Genomic DNA, 19228 nt, shown 5'->3' with positions numbered 1-19228 from the left:
GATCTGCTGCATATTTTCTGCAGCTGATGTTGCTGCCCATTGAAGTTATTGGGTAGCAAAATCAGCGGCGCAAAATATGCAACCTGTGCAAAGGCAAAGTTTCCCATAGCTACCAATCAGATCGCTTCTTTCATTTTGCAGAGGTCTTGTTAAAAATGAAAGAAGCGATCTGATTGGTTGCTCTGGGCGACTGGGCAACTTTTCCTCTGGACAGGTTTTGATAAATCTTCCCCTAAGTGTTCACACAAGACATTTAACCTGATAACGACCATGGACGTCTATTCTCGTCCAATGGCCATTAACGGGGTAGGACGCTATTAACCCTTTAGATCGCCGCTGTCAAAGTTCACAACGGCGTCTAAAGGTGCATGTATCCAGTCCCTGGTGGTTCAGTGGGGTGGATCGCCCCCATATAGGGGGGGGAATACCTACTACTGAGGTAGCCTGAGGGCTCCTACTGGGTCGGCTCAGAATGATACAGCCTGGCTATCAATCGAGCGCAGAGCACACAGGTCAATGGGATTGTATGTAATCCCATTGATCTGTATGAGGAATGAAATGATTCCTCCTAAAAGTCCCCTAAGGGGACTAAAAGTGTAAAAAATAAAAAATAAAAAAAGTTTAAAAACACACACATTGACCCTAACGTTTAAATCACCCCCCTTTTCCCAAATTTCATATAAAAAATATATAACCATAATAAAAATAAACATATGTGGCATCGCCACGTGATTAAATGTCCGAACCATAAAAATATATAATAAATTAAACCGTGCGGTCAATGGCGTACGCACAAAAGAAATTCCAAACTCCAAAATAGCGTCTTTTTGGTCACTTTTCATACCATAAAAAAAAGGAATAAAAAGCGACCAAAAAGGCAGATCAAAACAAAAATGGTACCAATAAAAATTTCAGATCACGGCGCAAAAAATTAGCCCTCATACCACCCCGTACGCGGAACAATAAAAAATAGTTATAGGGGTCAGAAGATGACAATTTTAAATGTATTAATTTTCCTGCATGTAGTTATGATTTTTTCCAAAAGTCAGACAAAATCAAACCTATATAAGTAGGGTATCATTTTAATTGTATGGACCTACAGAATAAAGATAAGGTGTCATTTTTACCGAAAAATGTACGGCGTAGAAACTGAAGCCCCTAAACGTTACAAAATGGTGTTTTTTCTTCAATTTTGTCGCACAAGGATTTTTTTCCCCCATTTCAGCATAGATTTTTGGATTAAATGACTGATGTCATTACAAAGTAGAATTTGTGGTGCAAAAAATAAGCAATCATATGGAATTTTAGGTGCAAAATTGAAAGGGTTATGATTTTTAAAAGGTAAGGAGGAAAAAACGAAAGTGCAAAAACAGAAAAACGCTGCATCCTTAAGGGGTTATTACCGCCGCAATTTTACCACTATTTACTGAAGTTTCAGTGAAATGTTAGAGATTTTTCATAATTGCAATAAGATTGCGCTATTCACTGTGAAACTGCATTTTTTTAAAATCACAATTTTGGGATAAATAGCGGTAAAATTGCGCCTGTAGTCAGCAGTTACCACAAAAAAAAAATATTCCTGTGTTAATAAAGTGTGCGCTAAATGCATCAAACTAGCAAATCTGCATTAGTTTAAGGAGCCTTTTACACGTCGGTGTTCACACACGGTAACGCACGGCGGACCATGGGTAGGGTCACACGTAGCAGATCTGCAGCAGGTTTCCTACAGCTGATATTCCACTTGCAGAATTTCCACTGCGAATAATCTTCAGGCGGATTATGTCAAGTAGAATTTCAGCTGCGGGCTACTCGCTACGGATGTACGTTGTGTGACTCTACCGTTAGGGTATGTTCACACGGCGGAATTCCGACGGAATATTCTGCATGGACATTCGGTTGAATTTCCGTGGAAATCCATATTCTGGCATCTTGTCTTGTCTATTCTTTCTGCGGATTCCACTTAGAAATGCGTTGCTGTCTGAGACGGCACATTTCCGAGCGGTCCTAGCGCCCGGCGGATTGGGCAAATGTGGGCAATATCTGTCCCTGTTTTCTTGGTGGACGTCCCGCACATTTGTGTAAACCAGGCCTTAGATTGTAATGCAGGACTAAAATAATCATCTTGAGTTGGTGAACGTTTTGCTAAAATGGTCACCCGCACTATAATCCAATACACAGAGTTATAGTACGGGAGAACAGGAGACTGATGCGGGGTCTCGGACTGCTATACCTACCTGCAGTCCGGAACCCCGATCCTCCAAAGGTCCCCCCTTTCAGCGCTGACTTGCGCTCTGGAGGTGGGCCCGCCGGCTGGATTTAAATATTCATAAGTATTTGTCTCGTGAGCGCTCAGTAGGCACGAGCCCTCACATGACCAACGCTCATGAATTTATTTATCGAGCCAGCAGGCCCACCTCCAGAGCGCAAGTCAGCGCTGAAAGGGGGGGGGGGGACCTTTTGGAGGATCGAGGCTCTGGACTGCAGGTAGGTATAGCAGTCTGAGACCCCGCATCAGTCTCCTGTTCACCTGTACTATAATCCGGTGTATCTGGTTATAGTACGGGTGACCGTTTTCCTTTAAGATGGTGTTCACACCCTCCTTTTTAATTGCAGTAACTAAATACAATGCCAGGAATGAATTTTGGGGGGAAAAAGTGTCCTCTATTCATGATCTGTTCCTGGCTTTGCATTCAATAATTTCAATTAAGAACCTGAACATGTAAACACAGCCTTAGGCTGCATTCTCACCACGATTGCAGCCTACAGTTGGTGGATCAGGCTGGGGGAGGGGAAAACCGGGAGCTTCCATACCACAACGGACCGGCGCTGAAATCCATTCACTTTAATGAGCTGACCGGAGTCAAACGGTGACTCCGGTTGGCTCATTTCTGCCCCGTATCCGGTTTTGTGACGGGACCTAAAACTGGATTTTAGCGCCGGTCCAGCTGGAGTACGGGAGTGCCCGGTTCTCCCCTCCCCCAGCGGATCCGGCAACCGTTGGCTGCAATCATGGTGTGAATGCAGCCTTACATTGGTCAACTATTGGGAACATTAATTCAGCTGGTAATTGGCCTATATAAAAGTGGAAAGATCTGATAACCTTATTTATTACCCTTTAGGGTCTATTCACACGTACAGTATTCTGCGCAAATTTCATGTAAACTAAATGACTGAGCACAGCTTCTAATCGGCAGTAACAAATCCCGCGCATCAAATCTGCACTGTATACTGTACGTGTGAACGGATCCTTAATGTTTTTTTTCACATGGGTCATAAATGTTGCAAACTTTTGCAAATCAATAGCCACATTATTTCTGGGGTTAGAGGGGTACTCAGCTGCTCAGCGTTTGGAACAAACTGTTCCGAACGCTGGAGTCGGGAGCTTGTGATGTCATAGCCCCGCCCCCTCAATGCAAGTCTATGGGAGGGGGCGTGTCATCTATCACGCCCCCTCCCATAGACTTGCATTGAGGGGGCGTGATGTGACATCATGAAAGGGGGGGGGGGGGGCTATTTCATCACGAGCTCCAACTGTTCCAAACGCTGAGCAGTGGAGTACCCCTTTAAATCAACACTGGGTATTGCTGCTGCAGATTTTCAGTAAAAAAAACTTATTTAGCTACATGCTCATTAGAGATGAGCGAACTTACAGTAAATTCGATTCGTCACAGACTTCTCGGCTCGGCAGTTGATGACTTATCCTGCATAAATTGGTTCAGCTTTCAGGTGCTCCGGTGGGCTGGAAAAGGTGGATACATTCCTAGGAAAGAGTCTCCTTGGAATGTATCCACCTTTTCCAGCCCATCGGAGCACCTGAAAGCTGAATTAATTTATGCAGGATAAGTCATCAACTGCCGAGCCGAGAAGTTCGTGACTAATCAAATTTACTGTAAGTTCGCTCATCTCTAATGCTCATGCTTCCACAGCAAAATCTGCATCTGTAAAATGTTGTTACAGATTTTGACTTTAAAATAAATGGATAAAATCTGCAAAATATTTGCAACCTGAACTGATTTGCTGCAAATTTAAATTTCCCACTGCAGCTCGTTCTCAGGCTTCTGTGCAGGTAGCCAAAATCTGGTGTTTTTGTTCCAAAAATGGATATGCTGCATTCCCCATATCCTAAACAACTCATGCACGTCACTTGCGGCGAGTTTTAGGCTTGGTACACTGAGCCGGACATATGTGAACCCAGCCTAACAATTCAAGGCGTTACCTCTTTATTAATGCAACTTTAGCAATGGTTTGATCCCTGGGGGTCCGCAGACTGTATCTAAGATCTGTGAGCGGTCTGTTGGACCCCCACAAACTGATATTGATGGTATATCATAGCAATTTGCCATCAATTTCTTTATATGACACTTTAGGTTACGTATTTTTCGCGTATAAGACGCACTTTTTCTTCCCCAAAACTGGCGGGGAAAAGTCGGTGCGTCTTATACGGCGAATACACCCCTATCGCGGCGGTCCCTGCGGCCATCAACGGCCAGGACCCGCAACTAATACAGGACATCACCGGTCGCGGTGATGCCCTGTATTAACCCTTCAGATGCGGCGATCAAAGCTAACCACCGCGTCTGAAGGGAAAGTGACACTAACCCGGCTGTTCAGTCGGGCTGTTCGGGACCACCACGATTTCACCGCGGCGGTCCCGAACAGCCCGACTGAATAGCCGGGTTAGTGCTTACAGGACACCAGGAGGGACCTTCCCTGCCTCCTTGGTGTCTTCTCCGTTCAGGGATCCCCTGTATGGCCGGCGCTCTCCTTCCTAGTCGTCACGTACGTGCGTCGGCGTGCGTAACGACGTGATGGCGGTGACGGAGAGCAAGGATGGCCGGCCGGCAGCAGAGACGTTCCAGAGCGACGGGGACAGCGATGGAGCGACATCCAAGGCGGCGGTGACGGGTCCGGAGCGGCGGGGACGCGTGAGTATTACCTCCTATGCAGTGGTCTTCAATCTGCGGACCTCCAGATGTTGCAAAACTACAAGTCCTAGGAGACTCTTTCCTAGGACTGTATCCACCTTTTGCAGCCCACTGGAGCACCTGAAGGCTGAACTAATTTATATAGGATAAGTCATCAACTGCCGAGCCGAGAAGTTCGTGACGAATCGAATTTACTGTAAGTTCGCTCATCTCTAAACACAATCTTCTTGTCCCTCATGACAATCCACCTGTCCTGGTACACAAAATAATTTTAACCACTTAAGGACCCAGGGCGTACCTCCACTCCCGTTCTATATCGCGGTGCCGCAAGCTATTAACCCTTTTAGACACAGCGTTCAAAGTTGATCGCTGCGTCTAAAGTGAAACTAAACTAATGGCGGTTAGCTCGGGGGGGGGGGGCTGTTCGGGACCGTCACAGTGTCGGACACGGGGAGGGTCCCCCCCCCCCCCCCCCCCCCCCCCCTTACCTGCCTCTGGGTTTCCGACCGCCAAATGACTGCTCAGTGCCTGAGATCCAGGCATGAGTAGTCAAGTGGCAGAATCATTAATCGATGGTTTCCTATGAGTAACCATTGATCAATGTAAAAGATCAGTGTGTGCAGGGTTATAGCCCCTATGGGAGCTATAACACTGCAAAAAAAAAAAGTGAATAAAGATAATTTAACCCCTTCCCTAATAAAAATTTGAATCGCCCCCTTTTCCCATTTAAAAAAAACCCCACTGTAAATAAAAATAAACATGTGGTATTGCTGCATGCAGAAATGTCCGAATTATAAAAATATATTGTTAATTAAACTGCACGGTCAATGGCGTACGCGCAAAAAAAATTCAAAGTCCAAAATAGCGTATTTTTGGTCCCTCTTTATATCATGAAAGAATGAATAAAAATAATCAGTAAGTACGATCAATATATATCACGCCCCCTCCCGTAGGCTTGCATTGAGGGGCGGAGCGAGACATCACACGGGGGCGGACGCCGCCCGCCCTGTGGTCGCCGGTAATCAGTCCTGGAACGAACACGCTCTGGGGACTGATTACAAACGGGGAGCCGCGTGCAAGATCACGGGGGTCCCCAGCGGGCGATAGGATTTCTACATCCCTGGGTAATTTTTTTTTTTTTCCTCTACTAAAACTGACCCCTGAGGGAAACCTGACAGACCCTATTCAAAGTCAGTGGGACCCAGCACTGTCTGTTGTGCTCCAACCCATTTAGGGTCCGTTCGGCACAAACAAAAAGTTGAACAGGGCAAAGCACAATTCTAATGTGAACGTAGCCTAAGAAAAAGTGAATGAGTTCCATAGCTGCCATATTACAAGGATCTCGGAAACAGCTCCAGCTTATACTAGCATAGCAAGAGTCCAATCAGTCTACTAGCCACAGATGCAACCAATGAAGAGGCATAACCAGGGCTCAAGTCCTGCAGGAACGGAGTTCCTGCACTTTTTCCAGAGCAGGAACACTGTTCCCATTAGCAGGAGTCCTGCCCTTGAGTGGAAATCATGAGTGAGTTCCCACACTTTTCCCCCCAAGGACTTCACCCCTGGGAATAACCCTTTATGAACATTGCCCCCAGGGTCCCTACTATTCCATATGATGCCTTTGTCTGGTACAGTATTATGCCATAAAATGTTTATTTACAATTGGTGGAATTTTATTATTATAGTTGTAGCTAGGAAAAAAAGTAACCATTTGGGGTTTAAAGGGGGAAATCCAGATGTAGCAAATATTTAACAATTGGCCCAGTACTAACCTGACCCTGATTCCCCCTCCACTTAGCTAGTCCCTTCCTAAAGATGGTCACTGAGCTATGAGCTGTTGGAATGGCAGCTGTGGGGGATCTGGCCACATGACTATAACCTTTTTGATTATTATTATATATTTTTTATTTCGCGTCGCCCTGAACAAATTGTAAAATATTTGTCTTGGAGCTCAATTCTGGGGCCCCTCTCAAAATCTGTTTAAGGCTATGTTCACACGGCGGAAAATGTGCGGAATGTCCACATGAAAAACACGTGCCGACATTCTGCACATTTTGGCTAATCGGCTGGTGCTAGAACAGCTCAGAAATGCACCATCTCATAGTTGCTTGCGGAATCCGCAGAAAGATTAGGCATGTGTATTCTTTCTGCAGACGCTGTAATAGGAATTTCCGCTGCAAAAATTCTGCCATGTGAACTGCGGGATGTTCCGTGCAGACTTTCCGCACAAATTCTGCCGTGTGAACATACTCTAAGAAATGGGACATGAGGACAAAAACAGCTGCAAGCAGTATTTTTGACCTGTCAGATATTGCTAAATAAAGAACATCAGATGAATATCTAAGGCTAGGTTCAGACTACGGAATTTCCGCCGGCAATTCCGCTTTGAAATTGCAGGTGGAAATTCCGCTTGCTAAAATGTATAGTGCAGTGAATCGGTGTCCGTTCACAAATTCACACTTCGGAATTTGTGAACGGGAAATATGCTTGGAAATTTCCACCTGAAGAATGGCGTTGCTCTTTCTTCAGACGGAACACATTGCAGTGTCCGCGCGGTCCTAGCGCCGACTGATTAAGTCAGCGCTGGCTGCATTCGGAATCTCGGGGCGGAAATTTTCTGCCTGGAGATTCCGTAGTCTGAACCGAGCCTTAAAAGGTCCTGTTAAAGGAGAATGTCCACCCCTGTTTTTCTGCCTTGATGGAGTCTTCAACCATGAATCTGGCCTTAAAGGGTTTATTCAAAAATTACAACTTTAAAAGGGTACTCCGGTGGAAAACATTTTATTTTATTATTTTTTTTTTTTAATCAACTGATGCCAAAAAGTTAGATTTGTAAAACACTTCTATAAAAAAAATCTTAATCCTTCCAGTACTTATCAGCTGCTCTATACTACAGAGGAAATTATTTTCTTTTTGAATTTCTTTTCTGTCCTCAGTGCTCTCTGCTGACACCTCTGTCCGTGTTAGGAACTGTATAGAGCAGGATAGGTTTGCTATGGTGATTTTCTCCCCTTTAAAAAGTACCCCCTTTAAAAAAACTTTTTGTAAAGACACTAAGGCTATGTCCACACGTGTGAACAAGTGTCGCATATCTTTAAAGCCTATTGAATTCAAAGGGATTTCGCAGTTCCATTCACACAGAATTTTCCCTGTGGACGTTCTGCAGCTAAAATTTCACATTGCACGTTCCACAAAAATATCACCAAACCAAAATATCACCAATCCCGCAGGGGGGAAAAAAACCAATCACGTCAATGGGCTTCCACAGTCAAAGTCTGCAAAAATTATAAGACTGGATATATTTTTGTGGAACGTGCAATGTGAAATTTTAGCTGCAGAACGTCCACAGGGAAAATCCTGTGTGAATGGAACTGCGAAATCCCATTGAATTCAATAGGCTTTAAACATATGCGACACGTGTGAACATAGCCTTAGTGTCCTTACAAAAAGCTTTATGTAACAACGGTGCCCATATATATATATATATATATATATATATATATATATATATATATATATATATATATATATATATATAATTAGTATACTATGTTTTGAGGTCCGGTCAGAAAACTGGATACGGGTCAAAAATTAGCCGATTGGAGTAAAACGGTGACTCCAGTTGCCTCATTAAAGTCAATGGATTAGGGCTTCGGTCCGGCTGGGGTACGGGAGTGCACGGTTTTCCCTGCATGTGCCCTAACTAACGTTATTTGTGACTGGAGAAAAAAACGTTACATGCACTAAGTTTTCTCCCGTCACAAATATCGTCCATTATTCATAACTGGCGATAACGAATAATCAAAAAATCCCATAGACTTGATGAGTCTTTGTGCTGGACCCCACGATCTCTAGATACAGCTGAGAGAAGCATGCAGCTGTGCGCTTCAATACTCTGGCTTGGTGCTCAGTCTGATTCATTGCAGAAGGTCCTTGACTTATAATGGACCCCATCTCCAGCGATGAGTAAAGTGCACAGCTACGTGCTTCTCCGGCTGTATCTGACTGTAACACTTTAATGTTCATCTGGTGGAAGGTTACCTTCTTTGCCCGATACCTGCCCACTATTAAAAGAATCAGAATACAGATTTGCCAGAAGATCCCATGCAAGTCTATGGGGATTCTGGCAAATCCGTATCCTGAACGCTTTAGTCTTGGGCTACGAAGTTGCGAAGACTTAAACAGGTATCCTGCTGCCGGACCAACATCGGCGTTCCCCTTTATCCCCTAGAGGGCACAGGTACAACATTGGGGACATGAACGCCAACCAATCAGAGGCTCATCATCTGTCCTGTAAAAAGGTGATAAGTTGTCATTTTGGGGTAATCCTTTATAAGGACTTTTATGCAAAGTCAAAATTCTGAATGGTCGCTTTAAATTTACCAAATATTTACAGGCATCTTTTATGCTGTTTTCTAGGTCCATCGAGGTTGAACATAGGGCTGGGCGGTATACCGGTTCATACCGAATACCGACATTTTTGTGCTGCTCGATATGAATTTTAACCTATACTGCAATAACGGTTTGGCCCCTCCCCCTCGGGAATGAATGAATGAGCCCAGCGCTGCGCTGTCCCCACATCGGGGAACTAATCATATGTGGCCCGCAAACGCTGTTCTGCCCCCCCCCCCCCCCCCCCAATCAATTATCAGCCCAGCGCTATCCCCATCGGGGTAAATACTGATATGTCGCCCGCATTCGCTGCCCCTCCTCATCCTCATGTTTGTTGCGGCCGCCGGCGCTGACACTCTATACCAGTGGTCTTCAACCTGCCGACCTCCAGATGTTGCAAAACTACAACTCTCAGCATGCCCGGACAGCCGTTGGCTGTCCGGGCATGCTGGGAGTTGTAGTTTTGCAACATCTGGAGGTCGGCAGGTTGAAGACCACTGCTCTATACTGTGTGGTATCCCTATGCCCGGGCTGTAAAAAATAAACTTTAACTCGCCTCCCGTTGGTCCGATACCGGCCTCATCTGCTTCCTAGTGAATGGAACGTCGGACAGCCGACAGCCTATCACCGGCCGCAGCGATGTTCCGCCTCGGCCGCTGATGGGCTGAGCCCACTGTCATGTAGGAAGCTCTGGCCGGCTTCTTACATGACAGTGGGCTCAGCCCATCAGCGGCCAAGGCGGAACATCGCTGTGGCCGGTGATAGGCTGACGGCTGTCCGACGTTCCCGTCCCTAGCGTAAGGCTGACGTTGGAACATGTGTGAGTTTATTTTGTTTACCTTGTGTCTGCGGCGGCAACAAACACGAGGAGGGCAGAAGGTGACATGTGTGTATTTACCCCGATGAGGGCAGCGCTGGGCTGATAATTAATTTTTTGTTTGGGGGGGGGGCAGAATAGCTCAGCGCTGGGCTGATAATTAATTTGTGGGGACGCGCGCGAGGAAATACCGTTATATACCGCGGAACTGCCGAAAGTTACAAAAATACCGTGATATGCAGATTTGGTCATACCGTCCAGCCCTAGTTGAACATCATAGTCAATGCATTAGCACTGGCCTAAATACAGTAATATTTTAGTTGCCCTGATTATATACTTTGTGCATTGCAGGCTGGTACTTCATCGCTGTATGCACCTACCTGTCTAATTTCTGACTATTCCCTTGTGTTATGATGGAAGAATTGTGACTGCAGCTCGAGAGTATAAAACGGGCTGTAACTCTGGATCAGTACAGGATAATGTATAGACTTACAAAATGACTAAACCTTTCTGATACAGATTACAGGAATTGGCAGAGGTAAAGACTAGAGATGAGCGAATTTACAGTAAATTCGATTCGTCACAAACTTCTCGGCTCGGCAGTTGATGATTTATCCTGCATAAATTAGTTCAGCTTTCCGGTGCTCCGGTGGGCTGGAAAAGGTGGATACAGTCCTAGGAGACTCTTTCCCAGGACTGTATCCACCTTTTCCAGCCCACCGGAGAACCTGAAGGCTGAACTAATTTATGCAGGATAAGTCATCAACTGTCGAGCCGAGAAGTTTGTGACGAATCGAATTTACTGTAAATTCGCTCATCTCTAGTAAAGACCTAAAAGGGGCTGCCCCCACCCCTGAAACACCAAGCTTGACCATAGGTGAACATCAAAGGGTCTCTCATTGTGTCCTGCAATAGAAGCCAAAAAGAATGACCCTTAGGCAATCCTCCTCACTTGCCAGAGGAAATAGCGGCATGTGCATAGCAGCCACACCTGGGGGGCACCTTTGTGTTTTCTCTGTGGGTGGGGGGAGTATGCGCTGACATTGCTTCTTGCTTTAAGATGCAGATAACATTAACATTACATTACAAAAGGCTTGTTAGTGGAAGAAATTTAGCATTTAGAGGACTTTTTTCCATCTTGTATCACTGGTATATGTCATAACTTTATTATTGGTGGGGGCAGCGCTGACGTTTAAAGGGGTACTCCAGTGGATTTTTATTTTTTTCATCTACTGGTGCCTAAAAGTTGCAGATTTGTAAATTACTTCTATTTAAAATCTTATTCCTTCCAGTACTTGTCAGATGCCGTATGCTCCACAGCAAGCTGAATAGTTCTTTTCTGTCTGACCACAGTGCTCTCTGCTGACACCTCTGTCTGTGTCAGGAACTGTCAAGGGTGGCAAAGATTTGCTATGGTAACTACGGTGAAAAACAATATTTTCAAACCTTTTTTTAAAAATCAACTGGTGCCAGAAAGTTATACAGATTTGTAAATAATTTCTATTTAAAACTCTTAATCCTTTCAGTAGTTATCAGCTGCTGTATGCTCCAGAGGAAGTTCTTTTCTCTTTAAATTTATTTTCTGTCTGACCTCAGTGCTCTCTGCTGACACCTCTGTCCATGGCAGGAACTACTCAGAGCAGGAGAAGTTTGCTATGGGGATTTGCTCCTACCCTGGACAGTTCCTAAAATGGACAGAGGTACCAGCAGAAAGCACTGTGGTCAGACAGAAAGGACATTAAAAAAAGAAAAGAACTTCCTGTGGAACATACATCAGCTAAGTACTGGAAGGATTAATATTTTTTAATAGAAGTAATTTACAATTCTGTTTAACTTTCTGCCACCAGTTGATTTAAAGAAAATTAAATTTCCACCGGAGTACCCCTTTAACAGTGCTTGTATGGATAACCCACTGTTGCTATCACATATCTCACATTTAATGAATTTTTTTTCATAAGATTTTACCTGCGGCTGTGGACTCGGGTAGACTTTCTCTTAGGGTAAATTTACATGAGATCAGAAGTGTGCCGGTTTTTCTTGCGGATATTCATTGGAGAAATCGGCTGAATGAATCAAGATAATGTAACAAACATCATCCAAATGCTGTGAAAATCCCCAGGATGTCGATTTGTTGCATAATTTTTCGCATTAGTCGCTGTTTTCTCAGTAGTGGTGTCTTGTGCTGGGTTTTGCTGTAAATTTTGAAAACCAAAAAATTTTTTTAAATTTTTTTTTTTTTAAACCAAGCAGTAGCTAATCGGCTCCAAAATTTGTGTGATTTTGCGGATTTGCTTCAGGATCTTTCCACATCCAATCCAACCCCTGTGATCTTACATGAGGGTGGTTTTACATGCAGCATTTTGGGGGAATTTTTTTTTATTTGTGTAGTGATTTTACTATTGTACTAAAAAAATATATACTTGCTCACGCCTGGTGTTAGAGTTGCTAAATTTGTTATTTATTCACTATAGTGTTTTTTTTTCTTTTTCATGAATGGCATTTGATTTCAAACAAAAGGCTACCATGTGAATGCAGCTTTAGAATATGTTCACAGCAGGGATGTGGAATTCCTATCGCCAGACGCCCGGGACATACAGTTCCGGGCGGCGGGCAGGTGAATTTTTCTGGACCTGACAACCGCGGAGGCGCTCAGCAGTCAGTATGGAGCGGGCTCCCGACTCCTGCACGCTCTGTGCTCTGCAGTCCCCCGGCTGATTTCAGTAAGCTGGGGGCCACCGCGGCTGGCTATTAACCCTTTAGATTGCCGCTGTCAAAGCTGACAGTGGCATCTAAAGGGACATGTGAATGCTCCCTGGTGGGCTAGTGTGGTAGATGGCCCCCCCCCGGCCCGGACAAGTGGATCATCATGAGGGACAAGTAGATTTTGCTCGTTTTTAGGCCACAGTTATACACTGCTAATTGATTTGAAAGGGAGTCCACAATCCAATTTAGCTCACGTTCCCACTTGGCATATACGCAGCATATTTCACGCTGCGCCGAATCTGCAGCAGTGGGAAATACACTGCGTATCCCTTGCTCACCATACACAATGGCGTTCCGGCAGCAGCCCCATGTGTGTAGTGAGTTTTGGAGGCGGGGTCGTGTGTTGGCGTGACTGACGTGTGGCTCCGGCTCCAAAACTCACTACACACATAGGGCTGCCGCTGGAAAGCCTTGTGTGTACGGTGAGCGAGGCATACACAGCGTATTTCCATCTGCTGCAGATTTGGCGCAGCGTGAAATACGCTGCTTATATGCCAAGTGGGAACGTGCCCTTAGACAGAATGTCCGCAGTGGGCATTCTAGACTATTAGACCCATTGGAATCCATGGGGCTTTAGACAACACAGAATTCCACAGCAATTTCAGCGGAATTTCAGGCAGTAAACATACCCTTAGTTTTATAGCAGGTATTTTGGCATTCTATGAAATGGGGTTAATCTGTGTCCAATAATCAGGTCCATATACAAATACACTGCAGAAGTCTGAGGCTACCCTTGGAATTTCTGCAGTCTATTTTGCTGCACAGACACTGTGTGAACATACCCATAGACTTTCTGTAAAATACTTTAGCAGGTGTGTAGCTTAATAAAATGGTGGAAAAACCGTTCCTCGGGATTTCCATACAGGGGCAGGTTCTTTGTAAGTGTTGGTGTTACATCCTGACAGGTGCTTCACATAGAGGGAACCGCGATTATGCGTTTTGTGCCGTTAATCTCCTAATCTCCTCCATTCCAGATAAATACATCTGCTGTATTCCCGGGAACAGATCAGATGCTCTTGGCATATGCTGGTTTTGCCATTCTATTTAGGGAAATCGGCTTTTTGGTACAAGTCTCCGCTTAAAATAAAAATGTTGCGATATGTGAATGACAGTGCCCCCATATCTAGTTGTTTTAGGGTCCTTCTTCAAGCCGTCACTGTATTAACTGGGCAGATTTCTCCTCTTAATCATCACCTATATTTTGGTCAGCGTGGCCACATGAAAACGTGGCCATCATTCACATGGTGTTGAGCTTAAAGGACATCTGCAGCGTAATTAACACTTATAAGTATTTGATCGCGGGGGGTCCGACCGTTGGGACCCCCTGTGATCTCCTGTACGGGGCCTCCGCTGTCCCGTGCAGGGGGCGTGCCAGCCGCAGCATGACGTTGCAGCCGGCACGCCTCCTCCATACATCTCTATGGGAGAGGCGGGGAGGCAGTGTTCCTGCCTCCCAGTCTCCCCCATAGAACTGTATTGGGACGGGGAGGAGACGGGGCGTCACCGTCGACCTCTAGGTTGACGCTACGCGCCTTAGCGCTCACTATGAGCGCTAAAGGCGGCGCCCCGTTAGGGAGATCGAGGGGGGTCCCAGCGGTCGGACCCCCCCGCGATCAAACACTTATCCCCTATCTTGTAGATAGGGGATTAGTGTATATTGTGCTGCAGTTGTCCTTTAAAGGGGTACCGGTGGGAAAAAAAATAAAATAAATTCGCTGCCGGCCGAAGAACGGGAGTAGGTGAGAAGACCTCCCCGCCCAGGGGACTACTTACGGCGGCGGTGACTAGTTTCTAACTTCATATCTTCATCATCCCTGGAGGCAGGAGCGTCCCCCGGGGATGGTGAGGACAACAATTTTACCCTATATAATGCTTTGCCAAGCATTATATAGGGTAAAATCTGATGATTGGTTCCCTTTAAAGGACAACTGCAGCGGTATGACACCTATCCCCAGGATAGGGGATATGTTTGATTGCGGGGGTCCGACCGCTGGGTCCCCCCCCCCGCGATCTCCCTAACGGGGCGCCGCCATTAGAGCCCCCTGTCTCCTCCCCGTCCCCATACAGTTCTATGGGGAGACGGGGAGGCACGGAGGAGGCGTGCTGGCTGCAACGTCATGCTGCGGCTGGCACGCCCCCTGCACGGGACTGCCGCGGCCCCGTACAGGAGATCACAGGGGGTCCCAGCGGTCAGACCCCCCCGCGATCACTTATCCCCTATCCTGTGGATAGGGGATAAGTGTTAATCACGCTGCAGATGTCCTTTAATTCTGGCTTGAATTAAAGTGCTGTTGTCTTTTTAATGGTGTTTCCGCTGTTCTCTCCACACCGAGGAATTTCTGTCAAGGAAATTCTGACTTGGAATTGTATTCCGCTAGAAGATTAAAGAATAGACTTCATTGCTGTCTGAGACGGCACATTTCCCGGCCCTATCACCCGCTGGATTATTCTGTGGGGATATTACGCACGTTTTACGCCCTGTGAACATGGTCTAAGAGAAAACATGAGGTTTGTGTACTTTGACGGGACAGTTGGCTAGCCCCCTGTAGACATATTAGGCCCCTGTCATATCACATTATGGAGATCTGTTCTCTTGTATGTCCTTGAAAGGAAGGTTGGGCAATGGCACAATGTTGAAGGGAAACTTTTTCTAAGTAGAAGAAATGTGATCGTATCTGATCATCCAGTTGAATTCCCTGAACATTATGTGAAAGAAGGTCTAAAGGCTATACACATGGGATTCATTTGCCTGATGGCTATCTCTTCCACTAGACTTGCATGGGACTTCGGGCAAATCTGCGTATTTCAGTGTATTTCATGCTGCGGATGTGCCAGTGGCAGTCAGAGCTTTGGCATAGCAAGCTCCCTGCTGCGACCTGGTAGCTCTGTGTGCCTGCTTGCATTTTGCAGAGCTACCCACTGCAGAAGGGAGCTCGCTCTGCAGTCAGCGCATCCGCATCCTAAAATATGCTGCTGATGCGCTGTGACCCCTGACCTTAAACAGATATGCTCCTGCCATAGTGTGATTGCAGTTACACTTAAATGAAATGTCTAATGTTCATGGACTGCTTGGGTCTAGATCTCTGCTAGTAGCATTATATAAAGGTGTCGTACTCTATACTGCTGCACTTCATTACCATAGATCTTATCTACCTGCATTTTGCCAGACATTGCTTAAGGCAAGAATGGATAGATTCCAGCAGAAATGCACAGAACAGGTTAAGCTAAGACAACTGATGGCATTCTCTTTTAGGAAAATACCTCTGACATTCAGGTGGCATAACAGGTTTCCTTCCATTTTTCTTTAATAAAAAAAAAAGTAAAGTAGGATGATGTGAAATGTTGAGTTTTGGAAAAGCTGTGATCTACACTTGTAGCAGTGTACAGCTCTGAATTAGGACTTGCAAAATGGTGGCTGCAGTCAGGTGGTCAGGTAAGGGTTAAAGCAGCGTTCAAAATCTTAAAGTAACGTGTTGTTGTCAGCGTGCCCTGTATGTTGACATAGCGTCCCTATGAGTATGAATGACAGATCATACTGTGTGCCGCCATATGGTGTTTCCACAAAGCATCATATACTCATAGAAGTGGGAATATTTCTGTAATACAGAATCTGAGTGGAGACATATAGTTGGGTAGTAGAACACTACAGGCGCCATCTTACAAATGTACAATTAGTACCATGCCAGGTCTTACAGGAAAATCAGATTTCATTGGGCCCTAACATCAGTCCAGACTTGCATATAACTGATCCATTATACGGCTTGACTTAGCACACACCGAAAGTTTATATTCTTGGAATTTCAATCAAACAAGTGAAGCTTTTTTCATAATGGAGTAAAGTTTAAAAACGTATTTTTTTTTTCTTAAAAAACGGATGCAACCAGACATCATTTTTCAAACCGTCGACTGTTTTCAACCGTATACGGGTTAAAATTTGTGCACACGTTTTTGATAGTTTAGGCTGCATTCACATCTCGGTTTTACACTACGGATGCCGGATCCGGTTGGGGGAGGGTCAAACTGTGCACTCCCGTACACCAGCCGGACCGGCGCTAAACTCCATTCACTTTAATGAGCCGACCGGAGTATACTACGGTTTTAGAACCGGTCACAAAACTGAATCCGGGTCAAAAATGAGCCGACTGGAGTCACCGTTTGACTCCGGTCGGCTCATTAAAGTGAAAGTTTAGCGCTGGTCCGGCTGGGGTACGGGAGCGCACGGTTTGCCCCTCCCCCAGCCAGATCCGGCATCCGTAGTGTAAAACCGAGATGTGAATGCAGCATTAGTCAGGTTTTGAGGAATCAGTTTTTCATTACAAACCTGATACTGGAGCAGTATTGCAAAAACGTGGTGTGAACCCAGCCTAACAGTCTTTGACTGAAAAGACCTGTAAACAATACGACCAGCAGCAACAGGCCTAATATATACTGTACTTCTAGAATAGAAACCTCGACTCCACCATGGGTCAGGCTACCTTAGTGTTTCCCAACCAGGGTGCCTCCAGCTGTTTTAAAACTACAACTTCGGGCATGCTGAGAGTTGTAGTTTTGCAACAGCTGGAGGTACCCTGGTTGGGAAACACTGGTCTACCTCATGGCCACGGAGGACTGAACCTTGTAGTTTGTATATGTACCTTGGCAACAAACTTGTGTGTGCGACTCCTCTATGACTCCCATGTTATGTTTTTCGATTCCTATGGCACCTACAATCCTGTTTGTGTACAATACTGCTCTCTGTGCTATACGAAGCAGCCATTGTGCTGATAGATGTTGGCATACAGGATTGGCAGTGTGGATTTTCACAATGCATATGTGGCTTGGAGAGGTTTAACCATTTGTCTGGGTGGGGGTTTCTTGCCTTTGCTTATCCTCTGCTAGGAGTGGAGGAGGGGGAGACCTGTTTATCCAGCCCTCCCCCCCCCCCCCCCCCCCCCGATGAACGTCTCTTTGCACCTTTTCTAAAACCAGTTTTGTCATTGCAGGTCATGGCCTTATGTAGGTTCCCACATCCATCGTGCCCTGACAGATTTCAGGGTATGATGGGAGATGCCATTTTGCAACAGCTGGAGAATCGTAGTTTGGGAAAGACTGGTGTAAAGAATAGTGTGGTGGGGATTTAGGCAAAGCTTCTAGATCTGTATCCAGACCCTATGGGGGAGATTTATCAAAACCTGTATAGAGGAAGAGTGGTGCAGTTGCCCATAGCAACCAATCAGATTGCTTCTTTCATTTTCCAGAGGTCTATGAAAGAAGCAATTTGATTGGTTGCCATGGGCAACTGCACCACTCTTCCTCAATGCAGATTTTGATAAATCTCCCCCAAGGATTTTAGGCTTCGGGGTAGATGGAGGAACACGTTTTACCTACTCTTCCCAAACTGGTACAGAAGCCTGTATGTCTGAATTGCCCCAGGCAGCTGACAAGCATAGGCAAGCTTTGAAATGCCAGTGGTCGAGTGTACGGGCTCTACTATTGCCCTTTTCTAAGGCAGTATGACCAGTTCGCTGGATGTGATCACCATAAGAACTGACCGCTATCAACCAGGAAAGTATACAAAGGATATAAAGAAAAATTACATCAAAATAATGCATTTCAATAAAAAAAATGTTGGCTTCTTACATGACAGTGCGCTCAACCTATCACCGGCCGAGGCAGAACATTGCTGCGGCCGGTAATAGGCCAACGGTTCTGACATTCCTGTCCCCAGGAACCAGGTCCGGACCAACGGGGGAATGTAGGAAGGTGCGTTTAAAGTATATTTTATCTTTTGCAGCCCGGGCATAGGGATACTGTGTACAGTACAGAGTTCCAGCATTGGTGGCCTGCAACAAACAGGAGGATGAGGAGGGCAGCGCTTGTGGGTGACATGTGATTAGTTCCCTGATGGGGACAGCGCAGTGCTGATAATTAACTTGGGGGGGGGGGGGGGAAGAGCAGAACAGCGCTGGCCGGTCACATATGATTAGTTCCCCGATGTGGAGAAAGCACAGCGCTGGGTTGATAATTCATTCCCGAGGGGGAGGGGCCCAACCGGTATTGCGGTATGGAAAAAATTTGTACCAGGCAGTAGGGATCGACCGATATCGTTTTTTTAGGGCCGATACCGATAATCAGTGGAGTGGATAATCTTATTCCGGTATAAGTTATCGGCTATTTATCCCCCTGCGAAACCGCTGCAGATCATTGATTTAAAGCGGACGCTTTAAATCAATGCACTGCAGTGGCTTTTGCGGTGCCATAGGCCGCCGCCACCCCGCTTCTCTCCCCTGCCTGTCCGGGGGTCCTGAGACCTATCACCGCCACCGCTCCCCCCCCGCCGCACTGCGCCTAG

At 45.8% G+C, this 19228-nt stretch overlaps 1 protein-coding gene and 1 long non-coding RNA gene across 4 annotated transcripts in view; one reads left to right on the top strand and one right to left on the bottom strand.

Annotated features, from left to right (window-relative positions):
* Positions 1–19228, bottom strand: part of LOC130267294 (uncharacterized) — a 127080-nt gene that overhangs the window by 40605 nt on the left and 67247 nt on the right. Inside the window, exon 2 of the long non-coding RNA XR_008843131.1 lies at positions 12100–12326. This is a non-coding gene — a long non-coding RNA (uncharacterized LOC130267294). The remainder of the gene's footprint in view (positions 1–12099; positions 12327–19228) is intronic.
* The window catches only part of LARP1 (La ribonucleoprotein 1, translational regulator), a 79127-nt gene that overhangs the window by 5430 nt on the left and 54469 nt on the right, over positions 1–19228 (top strand). The window contains exon 1 of one of the 3 annotated variants that reach the window (XM_056516820.1): positions 18231–18441. The exons of 1 other annotated variant lie outside the window; for it this stretch is intronic. In XM_056516820.1, the coding sequence (XP_056372795.1) occupies positions 18390–18441 (52 nt within the window). In that variant the 5' untranslated portion in view covers positions 18231–18389. Of the gene's footprint in view, positions 1–18230; positions 18442–18581; positions 18640–19228 lie in introns of those variants that run through there. One more of the 3 variants, XM_056516821.1, reaches the window with a different exon arrangement.

This window comes from Hyla sarda, chromosome 4, assembly GCF_029499605.1.
Source record: "Hyla sarda isolate aHylSar1 chromosome 4, aHylSar1.hap1, whole genome shotgun sequence".
NCBI classification, from domain to species: domain Eukaryota; kingdom Metazoa; phylum Chordata; class Amphibia; order Anura; family Hylidae; genus Hyla; species Hyla sarda.
Note: the sequence above shows the minus strand (reverse complement) of the source record. Positions and strands in the feature narration are given on the sequence as shown.